The sequence below is a fragment of the Narcine bancroftii genome, chromosome 2 (genome assembly GCF_036971445.1).
Source record: "Narcine bancroftii isolate sNarBan1 chromosome 2, sNarBan1.hap1, whole genome shotgun sequence".
In the NCBI taxonomy this organism is placed as follows: domain Eukaryota; kingdom Metazoa; phylum Chordata; class Chondrichthyes; order Torpediniformes; family Narcinidae; genus Narcine; species Narcine bancroftii.
The window spans coordinates 97,279,108-97,294,488 of NC_091470.1; the positions used below are offsets into that span (position 1 = coordinate 97,279,108).

General features: G+C 57.2%; 1 protein-coding gene across 3 annotated transcripts in view; it reads right to left on the reverse strand.

Moving 5' to 3' along the window:
- The window catches only part of polr3d (polymerase (RNA) III (DNA directed) polypeptide D), a 32,715-nt gene extending 17,650 nt beyond the window's left edge, over positions 1–15,065 (reverse strand). Inside the window, exons 1-3 of one of the 3 annotated variants that reach the window (XM_069917583.1) lie at positions 14,901–15,065; positions 8,683–8,861; positions 5,390–5,433 (exon numbers count right to left, since the gene is read on the reverse strand). In XM_069917583.1, the coding sequence (XP_069773684.1) occupies positions 5,390–5,433; positions 8,683–8,847 (209 nt within the window). In that variant the 5' untranslated portion in view covers positions 8,848–8,861; positions 14,901–15,065. Of the gene's footprint in view, positions 1–5,389; positions 5,434–8,682; positions 8,862–8,947; positions 9,078–14,900 lie in introns of those variants that run through there. The other 2 variants (XM_069917581.1, XM_069917582.1) reach the window with 2 other exon arrangements.
- Positions 15,066–15,381: the final 316 nt, after the last annotated feature.

Below are 15,381 nucleotides of genomic sequence, written 5' to 3' on the forward strand. Positions count from 1 at the left end.
AACTAACCCAAATTAACCCCCTTCTAATTCTAAGCGCACATGTATGTAATGTGTGTGTAAATTCAAGAAAAGTTCTTTGGTTCACAGTTCAATCTCACTTCTCCTTCTTCCAAAATCACTGGTTGCAGGCAATCACTATACTGTGCACAGAATTTAACATGTATGAAGTTCACCAGGGTTGGTGCTTGAAAGGTAAATGTTTACCACTCAGGACATTTTTTGAAGGGTTTGCAGAGAGAGGTATTTGTTGCTCCAGGATTTCCACAACTGAGGTAACACCACTAGTCACCTCAGGGTCTCGCTGATGAAACTTTCCCCATCAGGGTCTTTAAGATGATAACCTCTTTCTTCAAGCTACCATAGAGTTCCATTCCTTCCTCTATTTCAAGAGAAACATCACACAGATAGCACTTCGAGCCATCCACTGCTCTGGAACTTGCTTTCATCAGTTTCAAACAGTTTTCCCTGGATTGCACTTTTCAGTTGTCAGTGTCCCTCCCACACATTGACTGACTGACTAACTGACTGTGGTGTTAACTCAACTCTCTATCATGTGACTCATGTTTTGCAAAACCCCCACCTTCCTGAACAAAACAACAGGAGTTCTTTCTTCTTCTTCACAAGTTGTTATATAGGTTCTCTTCTTTCTTTGGCTTGGCTTCGCGGACGAAGATTTACGGAGGGGTAATGTCCACGTCAGCTGCAGGCTCGTTTGTGGCTGACAAGTCCGAGGCGGGACAGGCAGACATGGTTGCAGCGGTTGCAAGGGAAAATTGGTTGATTGGGGTTGGGTGTTGGGTTTTTCCTCCTTTGTCTTTTGTCAGTGAGGTGGGCTCTGCGGTCTTCTTCAAAGGAGGTTGCTGCCCGCCGAACTGTGAGGCGCCAAGATGCACAGTTGGAGGCGATATCAGCCCACTGGCGGTGGTCAATGTGGCAGGTACCAAGAGATTTCTTTAGGCAGTCCTTGTACCTCTTCTTTGGTGCACCTCTGTCACGGTGGCCAGTGGAGAGCTCGCCATATAACACGATCTTGGGAAGGCGATGGTCCTCCATTCTGGAGACGTGACCTACCCAGCGCAGTTGGATCTTCAGCAGCGTGGATTCGATGCTGTTGGCCTCTGCCATCTCGAGTACTTCGATGTTAGGGATGAAGTCACTACAATAAATGTTGAAGATGGAGCAGAGACAACGCTGGTGGAAGCGTTCTAGGAGCCGTAGGTGAAGCTGGTAGAGGACCCATGATTCGGAGCCGAACAGGAGTGTGGATATGACAACGGCTCTGTATACGCTAATCTTTGTGAGGTTTTTCAGTTGGTTGTTTTTCCAGACAGTTTTGTGTAGTCTTCCAAAGGCGCTATTTGCCTTGGCAAGTCTGTTGTCTATCTCGTTGTCGATCCTTGCATCCGATGAAATGGTGCAGCAGAGATTGGTAAAATGGTTGACCGCTTTGAGTTTTGTGTGCCCGATGGAGATGTGGGGGGGCTGGTAGTCATGGTGGGGAGCTGGGGAGCTGGCTGATGGAGGACCTCAGTTTTCTTCTGGCTGACTTCCAGGCCAAACATTTTGGCAGTTTCCGCAAAACAGGACGTCAAGCGCTGAAGAGCTGGCTCTGAATGGGCAACTAAAGCGGCATCGTCTGCAAAGAGTAGTTCACGGACAAGTTGCTCTTGTGTCTTGGTGTGAGCTTGCAGGCGCCTCAGATTGAAGAGACTGCCATCCGTGCGGTACCGGATGTAAACAGCGTCTTCATAGCTGAGGTCGTTCATGGCTTGCTTCAGCATCATGCTGAAGAAGATTGAAAAGCGGGTTGGTGCGAGAACGCAGCCTTGCTTCACGCCATTGTTAATGGAGAAGGGTTCAGAGAACTCATTGCTGTATCTGATCCGACCTCGTTGGTTTTCGTGCAGTTGGATAACTATGTTGAGGAACTTTGGGGGGCATCCGAGGTGCTCTAGTATTTGCCAAAGCCCTTTCCTGCTCACTGTGTCGAAGGCTTTGGTGAGGTCAACAAAGTTGATGTAGAGTCCTTTGTTTTGTTCTCTGCACTTTTCTTGGAGCTGTCTGAGGGCAAAGACCATGTCAGTAGTTCCTCTGCGCGAAAGCTGTGATTCTGGGAGAACATTCTCGGCGACACTAGGTATTATTCTATTTAGGAGAATCCTGATGATGGCATCACGAAGGTCCTGAGGCAGCTTTCCTTGGTCCCAGCAGAGCTTGAAAAACTCATGCAGTTTGGCCTGCAGAGTTTTGCTGCCAGCCTTCCAGACCTCTGGTAAACAATCCAGAATTGACCTTTCTGTGAGCAGTTTCCAGAAAGGGTACTGATAGACAGCATGACTCCAGCAAGACAATGGTCAAGCATTTTATGACATCAGTTCAATTAACACCTACTTGTGAAATGTGTATTACATTCTCCAGAGATCTTGCAATGTGAATTCTTCAGTCTTTCAAATAAGATCTGTTTTAAAATGAGTGTACGTACCTACTCTAAATCTTATAAATTCTCCCCAAATATTAATATTGTTACAAAAGTCGCTGAAACCTTCACAGATTCCACAGAATGAACAAAGGTAACATACATGAAAATACTTTAGGTTTTGTCTACCATAAAGCGGACAGAGTCGCCACTTTGTCCAGCACCCCTCACAGAAACCTACAGCACCCCTCACAGAAACCTCCAGCACCCCTCACAGAAACCTCCAGCACCCCTCACAGAAACCTCCAGCACCCCTCACAGAAACCTCCAGCACCCCTCACAGAAACCTCCAGCACCCCTCACAGAAACCTACAGCACCCCTCACAGAAACCTACAGCACCCCTCACAGAAACCTACAGCACCCCTCACAGAAACCTACAGCACCCCTCACAGAAACCTACAGCACCCCTCACAGAAACCTACAGCACCCCTCACAGAAACCTACAGCACCCCTCACAGAAACCTACAGCACCTGGTGCTCCTTGGCGGTCTCCCCTCCAAGTACTGACCAGGCCAATTCCTGCTTAGCTTCCGAGATTAGATAACCTAAGGCGTATTCAGGCTATTAGGTTCTGTTCACGACAAAAACATCCCCCAGGGAAGTCAGATACACAGGATTGATTCTCATGACCAATGTCCAAAGGTAATACACCTCTTCTTCTTTGGCTTGGCTTCGCGGACGAAGATTTATGGAGGGGGTAAAAGTCCACATCAGCTGCAGGCTCGTTTGTGGCTGACAAGTCCGATGCGGGACAGGCAGACACGGTTGCAGCGGCTGCAGGGGAAAATTGGTTGGTTGGGGTTGGGTGTTGGGTTTTTCCTCCTTTGCCTTTTGTCAGTGAGGTGGGCTCTGCGCTCTTCTTCAAAGGAGGTTGCTGCCCGCCAAACTGTGAGGCGCCAAGATGCACGGTTTGAGGCGATATCAGCCCACTGGCGGTGGTCAACGTGGCAGGCACCAAGAGATTTCTTTAGGCAGTCCTTGTACCTTTTCTTTGGTGCACCTCTGTCACGGTGGCCAGTGGAGAGCTCGCCATATAACACGATCTTGGGAAGGCGATGGTCCTCCATTCTGGAGACGTGACCCACCCAGCACAGCTGGATCTTCAGCAGCATGGACTCGATGCTGTCGACCTCTGCCATCTCGAGTACTTCGACGTTAGGGATGAAAGCGCTCCAATGGATGTTGAGGATGGAGCGGAGACAACGCTGGTGGAAGCGTTCTAGGAGCCGTAGGTGATGCCGGTAGAGGACCCATGATTCGGAGCCGAACAGGAGTGTGGGTATAACAACGGCTCTGTATACGCTTATCTTTGTGAGGTTTTTCAGTTGGTTGTTTTTCCAGACTCTTTTGTGTAGTCTTCCAAAGGCGCTATTTGCCTTGGCGAGTCTGTTGTCTATCTCATTGTCGATCCTTGCATCTGATGAAATGGTGCAGCCGAGATAGGTAAACTGGTTGACCGTTTTGAGTTTTGTGTGCCCGATGGAGATGTGGGGGGGCTGGTAGCCATGCCTACACCTCTACCATAGTAAGAAACTATCAGTGTATGATCGGAGGGCATACAAAAACAAGTAGTGAAGCACGACACCCTGTAATTGTAGTAAAAAGACCCAGAAATGCTGGAGGAACTTAGCAGGTCTGACAGTATTCATAGGAGGTAAAGATATATTACCGACATTTTGGATCTGAGCCCTTCAAGGAACAAGCAAAAGAATGGCGTAGGTAGCAATCCTGAGATCACAATCCTGGAGGTCATGCCCTTCAACCTAGTGCCTAACTCTGAACTCTCTTTGCAGAACCTCATCATACTTATGCTAGACAAAAGTTAGAATTTTGTGTATGTTACATTCTTAATGTGGTATGTGACAATAATGGAACCTGATGTGTACATGGAGGTGAGGGGGTTGGAGGGATATTGGTGGAGAGCGAGAGGATTGAGCTAGTGGAGTTGTTCAAGTGAACCGGTGCGGACTCGAAAGGCCGACATGGCCTGTTTCCGCTCTGTAAATGGTTATATGGTTATAACAGGAAGGTATCAGAATGAAGAAGATTGGCAGAGGGAGGAGTCCAGACCAACAAAAGGTTATGTTAAGAGGAGAGGTGAGAATAGATTTTGGCTCTGTAAATAAATGGAAACAGAGGGAAAGTGGGGGGGGGGAGGAAGAGAGCATACACACAAGCTGGGGGAAAAGCAACAGGGGGTGGGGGGGGGATTAAACAGAAACGAGAGAAGTTGATGTTAATGCCACCTGATTGGAGGGTGTCCAGAAAGATGTGGTTTTGTTCCTCCAATTAGCATGTGACCATAGACAGACACGTTAGCAAAGGGACTGCCTGCCACCGCAATTACGAGGATCTCCCAGTGGCCAGGTATTTCAATCCCCGACACATTTCCTTGCTGATGTGGTCTCCGTGCACTGCCAGACTAAGACCACCTGTAAATTAGAGGAACAACACCTCATCTTCCGACTGGGCACCCTCTAACTGGATGGCATTAACATTGACTTCTCTGGCTTTTGTGAACCCCCCACCCCCCCCCACTTCTTCCCCTTGTCGCCTTTCCCCCCCTCTCTCTCTCTATCTCTTCCCCTTTTCCCTCTGTCTCCTTTCCACAGAGCAAAAATCAATTCTCACCTTTCCTGTTATTATATCCAACCTTTTGTTGGTCTGGCATCCTCCCCCAACCAGTTTTCAGTCTTTATCCTGACACCTTCCTGTTCTTTTACTCTCACCTTGAAAAATGGCTCAGGCTAGAAACCTTGGTAATATGGATGTTGTGAGACCGGCTGAGCTCCTCCTCCAGCATTTAGTGTTTATGCAACTGAAGGCCAGTTACTCTTCCTACCTGCCAGCACCCAGATCTCTTAGAATAAATTAAAAACGACACAAATTCTTCATTACAAATGAATACTTACTCTTCCTTAACTTTCCTGGTGATGATGTTTGGGGTAAAGGTTTTCTGTAAGAGAGGACATTAAATATCATTCACAGTTCAATCAACAAATGGCGAATAAAATCGACTTCACTGCCTGTCAGATGATGCTATCTGAAGTCAAGGTCGCAGGCTCAGTCTTGACCAATGGCATGGTATCTACACACCAGTGTGCCACAACCTCGGTAGATCTGTGCAGACTGTCACATGGGATGGTAAAGGTTCTGACAGCACACCAGGTTATTATGTGGCAGTTCTGTGGGACAGGTCCTCAGAACTTGCTGGGTATTCCTTTGCCATGCCAGTACTTCGGATGATAGCAGAACGAACATGTGGCTTTGTTCTTTTACGACATTCAATTGATTCAATTGATCATAGCAATAAAAGTGTCCGTTTACATGGAATTTATTTTTGAATCACAGTTCTTTTTGCACACATCACAGTGGCTTTGCATAACTGAGTAGCATGCCACATTAATTCAGAGACAGCCATGGGTCACCGCACACTGGCATGGGTCTGGTTGTGGACTTGAGGAGGAAATCAAGCGAAGATGAACCAGTCATTGAGGGGTTAGCAGTGGAAAGGACCTGGGTGTCAACATCTCTGAAGATCTATCCTGGGGGTCACCAAAGACTCTTGCAAGTTTCTACAGGTGTACCATGGAGAGCATTCTGACTGGTTGCGTCACTGTCTGGTAATAGAGGTGCCAACACACAGGGAAAGGCTACAGAGGAGTGGAAACTCAGCCATGGGCATTAATGGGCATTAATCTTCACTCCATTAAGGACATCTGCAAGAGGCAGTGTCTCAACAAAGCAGTTTCTATTATCAAGGACCCTCACCATGCCCTCTACTCAAGGCTACCATCAGGAAGGAGGTACAGGAGCCTGAAGATGCACAGTCAACATTCAGCAGTCAACAGGAGGCCTTCTGCTATTTCTAGCAACTTTTGATTTAATATTATCTTTAATTTCTCTGATTAGTCATAGATGAAGCACCATTCTTTTTGGGCATGAGGACCTGATGGAGGACCTGTTTTCTTCAGGCTGACTTCCAGGCCAAACATTTTGGCAGTTTCCACAAAACAGGACGTCATGCGCTGGAGAGCTGGCTCTGAATGGGCAACTAAAGCGGCATCGTCTGCAAAGAGTAGTTCAAGGACAAGTTGCTCTTGTGTCTTGGTGTGCTTGCAGGCGCCTCAGATTGAAGAGACTGCCACCCGTGCGGTACCGGATGTAAACAGCGTCTTCATTGTCGAGGTCTTTCATGGCTTGTTTCAGCATCATGCTGCGAGGACGCAGCCTTGCTTCACATCGTTGTTAATGGAGAAGGGTTCAGAGAGCTCATTGCTGTATCTGACCCGACCTTGTTGGTTTTCGTGCAGTTGGATAACCATGTTAAGGAACTTGGGGTGGCATCCGAGGCGCTCTAGTATTTTCCAAAGCCCTTTCCTGCTCACGGTGTCAAAGGCTTTGGTGAGGTCAACAAAGGTGATGTAGAGTCCTTTGTTTTGTTCTCTGCACTTTTCTTGGAGCTGTCTGAGGGCAAAGACCATGTCAGTAGTTCCTCTGTTTGCGTGAAACCCATACTGTGATTCTGGGAGGACATTTTCGGCGACACTAGGTATTAGTCTATTAAAGAGAATCCTAGCGAAGATTTTGCCTGCAATGGAGAGTAGTGTGATACCCCTGTAGTTTGAGCAGTCTGATTTCTCGCCTTTGTGTTTATACAGGGTGATGATGATGGCATCACGAAGCTCCAGTTAAATAGCAACTAAAATATCCGTAACAGCACACAAACGCTGGAGGTACTCAGCCGGTCTCGCAGCGCCCGTAGGAGGTAAAGAAAGATCACCGATGATTCGGGCCTGAGCCCTTCCTCAAAGTGGGAGCAAAAAGCAGGCAAGCTGGGGGAGGAGAAGCATAATTGGACATGAATAGGAGGGCAGAATGGGGGAGGGGATGTGGCTCTAATGCCAGTTTACCACCTACGGACCTGCAAGACCTGCTGAGTGTGTTTTGTGTTTTTAACCACAATCAGAGCATCTGTTGAGTCTTGTGTATCACTCCATTGAAATAGATGAGCAGTTTTACTAATGCTATTTTACAAAGCTATCAAGAATGCTTTCAAATGGCCGTTTGGAATATTTTATGTCTGCCAGAGGGTTGGCAGAGTTTTGGTTTGACATCTCCACCAACAGACAGCATGAGCCACAAACTAGTAGCACTCTCAAAACTGCATTCATGTCAGCTCAGCACAGATGTTCAAGTTACTGAAATGCTATCGCGTTACATGACACGAATACTCATCAACAGCACCACTCCCTCCACAACCTTGTTGCATGTTTTAATCTCAGCTCAGTACGCACCAGTGAGCTCCAATAATAGAAACTGAGGGCTGGAAATGAAAAATAACTGCTGCAAATGCAAAACAGTTAGCAGCTGATAGAGACGATAATACATCATGAACTTTACAGATTCTGGCAGACTAATAATCTCGTTATCATCCCCACGCTGGAGAACCTCAGCAGGTCACAGTGTCCTTTACGCAGCAAAGATAAAGATACAGAACTGACGTTTCGGGCTTGAGCCCTTCATCAAGGTCTGAGCAAAATGTGGCGGGAGCCAAAACAAATTGGCGAGGGTGGAGGAGGGAGGAGCAGAGTCCCATAAATTTCACCATTTACTTCCTGCCTATAGCCGCTTTCAGGTGTAATAGCTGGGAGAATGCGGCTCCGGGGCCGTTTGAAGTGACATTCGGGTGGCAGCACTGAAGGGGCTGTTCTGGCACCTGAAAGGTCCGCAGCAGGGAGAGGCGCCGCGGACTGTTGACTGTGGCTGTAGCCCCGCCCGCTTTCAGGTGCCATGGGGGGAGCGCTCAGAAGCGGAGAATACACCTATCCGAGGAGGGTTGGGTAAGAACTCCTCGAGTCAGGGTTCTCCATTTTCGGGTGGCCTCCCAACAGCCGCATTCGGGTATTTTAGGTGGCTTTAAGTTGGGGTATTCTGGCCACCTGAAAGGGGCTTATGACATTATGTTCCTCCCCAACCACCCCTCCCCACAACCATTTTGTTTGGGCGCCTGCCCACATTTTGCTCACACCTTGACAAAGGGCTCAAGCCCAAAACGTTGGTGATGTATCTTTATCTTTGCCGTATAAAAGACACTGTTCGACTTGCTAAGTTTCTCCAGCTTTGCGTTTTTACTTTTTTGGCCTGGAAATTAGGATCCCTGCCAAGTCCCTGGAACCTGAAGCACAACGGCCCTCTCTCCAACCTTTTTCATTCCTCCCAGGGTTAGATCGCGGGAGCGGATAGAGGGCAAGCGCCCGGGACTGACTGCCGCTGAGCTCCGGCGACCTGGAAGACCCCTGCCAACTGTAATGGTGGGTCGGATCCCGCTTGGGTGGCCAGGGTCACCGCTGGGTCCTCTCTCAGACATAGCAGCTTGCTGTTCTGAAAGATAAAAAAATAAGTTTCAAAAAGCTACGCATCTCGAGGACATTTTAGCCGTGACTTCATGGAAATACTTTCCCTCCGACCTCTCCACAGTCTTTTTTTAGCATTTAAAAATCTGGTCTCCTTGAAGGGATAGAATGCCCAAGATATGGCAGCAACTGTGCTACAACAGTTTGTTGCTGCCTCACAGCTGCTGGGACCCACATTCGATCCTGACTGTGAGAAGGTTAAAATATTATCTTTATGACCACATGCTGCTCCAGTTTCCTGTCACATCCCAAAGACAAACAGCTCATTTACTGTATATGACGCCTCGTGTATAGGATGACCCCAACAGATTTTCCACCTAATATATTGGTTTTGAGATATTCCCTTTGTAAAGGCACCCCCACCCAGTCTGGCATTCTCCACTGACCAGTGGAGTGATGCTATATTTTAATACCAAATTATCCTGTGAAGATTTTAATTTTATTTCATATCTAGTGGGCCGGGTCAATTCCGCACATAACGGGCTGAATTGCCATGGCGAACAACCAGCGCGGCAGGACACAGGGGCTCCCCCCCAACCGCACAGAAGTTCCAGGCTGCAGGAGCGCGTTGCCAGGGGAACAGCCAGGCTTCACAGCAGCATTATGACATCACTTCCTTGAGCCTGTCGCCTTCCCTAAACAGGAACGCGCGTGGTTTGAATAAACGACAGTTACTGGTTTACTTGCTTGCAGCACTTATTTCAGCAGCTCTGCCTTTAGCAATGCCACACATATCTTAAAACACCTTCTGGTTTTGTGACTGGCCGTTTTAAGTCTGTACTGAGCCGAGAGCAGTCAGGCTGGGTGGAAGGATCCCACGGAGGAGCGCTGAGACTTTGTTCATCACTAACAGGACACGCGCAATTTGCCCTGCTGAACGGGTGATGCCCTCAATGTGCATGCAAGACTAACTTTAAATATGGTCCCCAACAAAATCTTTGAAGCACATTCACGCCTTCTGCAAAATGACATATGAGACATTTGCAAACTTCTTTTGCTTTTGCTGTTACCAGGAGGTGAGCCGGGTTGTCAGTGCAAAGAAGGTGTGCCAAGGGCCTGACCGGGACACTTGAGTGAGAGGCAGCGGGATGGGGATAGGATATGGAGGGAAGGAGGAAGATGGCAGTGGTGATGAGACCTCGATGTGAAGGTTTGGATTTTAGACCTGGTGTATATGATGATGCTGCTTTTGAGGCAACATTTTTAAGTTTCGGATCGTTCTACGTGCCGGCATAATTACCTGTTTTAAAAAAAGGGAAATGGCAAAACGAATGGGGTGGGGGGTTTGATGGGCATGTGCACAAGAGGAAAAATTGCAGAGGTTTACAGGAAAAGGAAAGAAACTAATTGGTAGAAAAATGAATCAAACAGGTCTAAAGGGAGAGAAGAGGGCGGTGGGGGAGAAGTGTGGGGGGAAGGATGGGAAGTAAGGGGGGAACGGGGTGCGGGGGGAACGGGGTGCGGGGGGAACGGGGTGCGGGGGGAACGGGGTGCGGGGGGAACGGGGTGCGGGGGGAACGGGGTGCGGGGGGAACGGGGTGCGGGGGGAACGGGGTGCGGGGGGAACGGGGTGCGGGGGGAACGGGGTGCGGGGGGAACGGGGTGCGGGGGGAACGGGGTGCGGGGGGAACGGGGTGCGGGGGGAACGGGGTGCGGGGGGAACGGGGTGCGGGGGGAACGGGGTGCGGGGGGAACGGGGTGCGGGGGGAACGGGGTGCGGGGGGAACGGGGTGCGGGGGGAACGGGGTGCGGGGGGAACGGGGTGCGGGGGGAACGGGGTGCGGGGGGAACGGGGTGCGGGGGGAACGGGGTGCGGGGGGAACGGGGTGCGGGGGGAACGGGGTGCGGGGGGAACGGGGTGCGGGGGGAACGGGGTGCGGGGGGAACGGGGTGCGGGGGGAACGGGGTGCGGGGGGAACGGGGTGCGGGGGGAACGGGGTGCGGGGGGAACGGGGTGCGGGGGGAACGGGGTGCGGGGGGAACGGGGTGCGGGGGGAACGGGGTGCGGGGGGAACGGGGTGCGGGGGGAACGGGGTGCGGGGGGAACGGGGTGCGGGGGGAACGGGGTGCGGGGGGAACGGGGTGCGGGGGGAACGGGGTGCGGGGGGAACGGGGTGCGGGGGGAACGGGGGGCGGGGGGAACGGGGGGCGGGGGGAACGGGGGGCGGGGGGAACGGGGGGCGGGGGGAACGGGGGGCGGGGGGAACGGGGGGCGGGGGGAACGGGGGGCGGGGGGAACGGGGGGCGGGGGGAACGGGGGGCGGGGGGAACGGGGGGCGGGGGGAACGGGGGGCGGGGGGAACGGGGGGCGGGGGGAACGGGGGGCGGGGGGAACGGGGGGCGGGGGGAACGGGGGGCGGGGGGAACGGGGGGCGGGGGGAACGGGGGGCGGGGGGAACGGGGGGCGGGGGGAACGGGGGGCGGGGGGAACGGGGGGCGGGGGGAACGGGGGGCGGGGGGAACGGGGGGCGGGGGGAACGGGGTGCGGGGGGAACGGGGTGCGGGGGGAACGGGGTGCGGGGGGAACGGGGTGCGGGGGGAACGGGGTGCGGGGGGAACGGGGTGCGGGGGGAACGGGGTGCGGGGGGAACGGGGTGCGGGGGGAACGGGGTGCGGGGGGAACGGGGTGCGGGGGGAACGGGGTGCGGGGGGAACGGGGTGCGGGGGGAACGGGGTGCGGGGGGAACGGGGTGCGGGGGGAACGGGGTGCGGGGGGAACGGGGTGCGGGGGGAACGGGGTGCGGGGGGAACGGGGTGCGGGGGGAACGGGGTGCGGGGGGAACGGGGTGCGGGGGGAACGGGGTGCGGGGGAACGGGGTGCGGGAGGGAGGGCGGGGGGAACGGGGTGCGGGAGGGAGGGCGGGGGGAACGGGGTGCGGGAGGGAGGGCGGGGGGAACGGGGTGCGGGAGGGAGGGCGGGGGGAACGGGGTGCGGGAGGGAGGGCGGGGGCAAGGGGTGCGGGAGGGAGGGCGGGGGCAAGGGGTGCGGGAGGGAGGGAGGGGGCAAGGGGTACGGGAGGGAGGGAGGGGGCAAGGGGTGCGGGAGGGAGGGAGGGGGCAAGGGGTGCGGGAGGGAGGGAGGGGGCAAGGGGTGCGGGAGGGAGGGAGGGGGCAAGGGGTGCGGGAGGGAGGGAGGGGGCAAGGGGTGCGGGAGGGAGGGAGGGGGCAAGGGGTGCGGGAAGGAGGGAGGGGGCAAGGGGTGCGGGAGGGAGGGCGGGGGGAACGGGGTGCGGGAGGGAGGGCGGGGGGAACGGGGTGCGGGAGGGAGGGCGGGGGGAACGGGGTGCGGGAGGGAGGGCGGGGGCAAGGGGTGCGGGAGGGAGGGCGGGGGCAAGGGGTGCGGGAGGGAGGGAGGGGGCAAGGGGTGCGGGAGGGAGGGAGGGGGCAAGGGGTGCGGGAGGGAGGGGGCAAGGGGTGCGGGAGGGAGGGAGGGGGCAAGGGGTGCGGGAGGGAGGGAGGGGGCAAGGGGTGCGGGAGGGAGGGAGGGGGCAAGGGGTGCGGGAGGGAGGGAGGGGGAAAGGGGTGCGGGAGGGAGGGAGGGGGCAAGGGGTGCGGGAGGGAGGGGGGGCAAGGGGTGCGGGAGGGAGGGCGGGGGCTAGGGGTGCGGGAGGGAGGGCGGGGGCAAGGGGTGCGGGAGGGAGGGAGGGGGCAAGGGGTGCGGGAGGTAGGGAGGGGGCAAGGGGTGCGGGAGGGAGGGGGCAAGGGGTGCGGGAGGGAGGGCGGGGGCAAGAGGTGCGGGAGGGAGGGCGGGGGCAAGGGGTGCGGGAGGGAGGGCGGGGGCAAGGGGTGCGGGAGGGAGGGCGGGGGCAAGGGGTGCGGGAGGGAGGGAGGGGGCAAGGGGTGCGGGAGGGAGGGAGGGGTCAAGGGGTGCGGGAGGGAGGGAGGGGGCAAGGGGTGCGGGAGGGAGGGAGGGGGCAAGGGGTGCGGGAGGGAGGGAGGGGGCAAGGGGTGCGGGAGGGAGGGAGGGGGCAAGGGGTGCGGGAGGGAGGGAGGGGGCAAGGGGTGCGGGAGGTAGGGAGGGGGCAAGGGGTGCGGGAGGTAGGGAGGGGGCAAGGGGTGCGGGAGGTAGGGAGGGGGCAAGGGGTGCGGGAGGTAGGGAGGGGGCAAGGGGTGCGGGAGGTAGGGAGGGGGCAAGGGGTGCGGGAGGTAGGGAGGGGGCAAGGGGTGCGGGAGGGAGGGGGCAAGGGGTGCGGGAGGGAGGGGGCAAGGGGTGCGGGAGGGAGGGGGCAAGGGGTGCGGGAGGGAGGGGGCAAGGGGTGCGGGAGGGAGGGAGGGGGCAAGGGGTGCGGGAGGGAGGGAGGGGGCAAGGGGTGCGGGAGGGAGGGAGGGGGCAAGGGGTGCGGGAGGGAGGGAGGGGGCAAGGGGTGCGGGAGGGAGGGAGGGGGCAAGGGGTGCGGGAGGGAGGGAGGGGGCAAGGGGTGCGGGAGGGAGGGAGGTGGCAAGGGGTGCGGGAGGGAGGGAGGGGGCAAGGGGTGCGGGAGGGAGGGAGGGGGCAAGGGGTGCGGGAGGGAGGGGGCAAGGGGTGCGGGAGGGAGGGGGCAAGGGGTGCGGGAGGGAGGGGGCAAGGGGTGCGGGAGGGAGGGGGGGCAAGGGGTGCGGGAGGGAGGGGGGGCAAGGGGTGCGGGAGGGAGGGGGGGCAAGGGGTGCGGGAGGGAGGGCGGGGGCAAGGGGTGCGGGAGGGAGGGCGGGGGCAAGGGGTGCGGGAGGGAGGGCGGGGGCAAGGGGTGCGGGAGGGAGGGCGGGGGCAAGGGGTGCGGGAGGGAGGGCGGGGGCAAGGGGTGCGGGAGGGAGGGCGGGGTCAAGGGGTGCGGGAGGGAGGGAGGGGGCAAGGGGTGCGGGAGGGAGGGAGGGGGCAAGGGGTGCGGGAGGGAGGGAGGGGGCAAGGGGTGCGGGAGGGAGGGAGGGGGCAAGGGGTGCGGGAGGGAGGGAGGGGGCAAGGGGTGCGGGAGGGAGGGAGGGGGCAAGGGGTGCGGGAGGGAGGGAGGGGGCAAGGGGTGCGGGAGGGAGGGAGGGGGCAAGGGGTGCGGGAGGGAGGGAGGGGGCAAGGGGTGCGGGAGGGAGGGAGGGGGCAAGGGGTGCGGGAGGTAGGGAGGGGGCAAGGGGTGCGGGAGGTAGGGAGGGGGCAAGGGGTGCGGGAGGTAGGGAGGGGGCAAGGGGTGCGGGAGGTAGGGAGGGGGCAAGGGGTGCGGGAGGGAGGGGGCAAGGGGTGCGGGAGGGAGGGCGGGGGCAAGGGGTGCGGGAGGGAGGGCGGGGGCAAGGGGTGCGGGAGGGAGGGAGGGGGCAAGGGGTGCGGGAGGGAGGGAGGGGGCAAGGGGTGCGGGAGGGAGGGAGGGGTCAAGGGGTGCGGGAGGTAGGGAGGGGGCAAGGGGTGCGGGAGGTAGGGAGGGGGCAAGGGGTGCGGGAGGGAGGGCGGGGGCAAGGGGTGCGGGAGGGAGGGCGGGGGCAAGGGGTGCGGGAGGGAGGGCGGGGGCAAGGGGTGCGGGAGGGAGGGCGGGGGCAAGGGGTGCGGGAGGGAGGGAGGGGGCAAGGGGTGCGGGAGGGAGGGAGGGGGCAAGGGGTGCGGGAGGGAGGGAGGGGGCAAGGGGTGCGGGAGGGAGGGAGGGGGCAAGGGGCAAGGGGTGCGGGAGGGAGGGAGGGGGCAAGGGGTGCGGGAGGTAGGGAGGGGGCAAGGGGTGCGGGAGGTAGGGAGGGGGCAAGGGGTGCGGGAGGGAGAGGGATAGGGGTGCGGGAGGGAGGGGGAAGGGGTGCGGGAGGGAGGTGGAAGGGGTGCGGGAGGGAGGGGGAAAGGGTGCGGGAGGGAGGGGGGATAGGGGTGCGGGAGGGGGGGATAGGGGTGCGGGAGGGAGGGGGAAGGGGTGCGGGAGGGAGGGGGAAGGGGTGCGGGAGGGAATGAGGGAGGAAGGGGCTCTTACAAGGGCGTGGGGGGAGCTGGTACAGGGTGTACGGCCTCGCCTGCAGCCAACTCCAGCTGCAGCACAATCCTCATCCTTCACTAGGCCGCAGTTACCTGCACGCGTGTTGAACCTCTCGCCTGGTACCTGAACCGATCGTCTGCTCTTTCCTGGTCCTCTCTTCCCCGACCGAATTCCTGTCTCCCCTTCCGCTCGCAAATCACTTCTCACTCCGAACCCTGGCCACGCTGAGCTGTCATCTTGCTGCGGGGCAATTCGCGGCTTTCTCGCGGAGTGAGCATGCGCGACTGGCAGCCGAGCTTTGCCCCGCACTGACATGGCGCCGGAAAGCGAGGCAGAAGTTTTGAAGGGCTTGCTCGTTGTATGAAAGATGTTTGGTCTCACTCATTGTGCTGGAAGTAGCTAAGTGCTTTAATGTGGCCTCATTCTGATACCCGCATCAAATTTATTTGCACCTCTCTCGTAATTAAATGCAGCTTCTTGTGTCAAACTGAGCAACTCTCAACCACATCTCCAGAGTTTTAAGGTCCATCAAGTTCCAAGAACAACAGTTTTAAGAGTATAATTAAGTGTAAA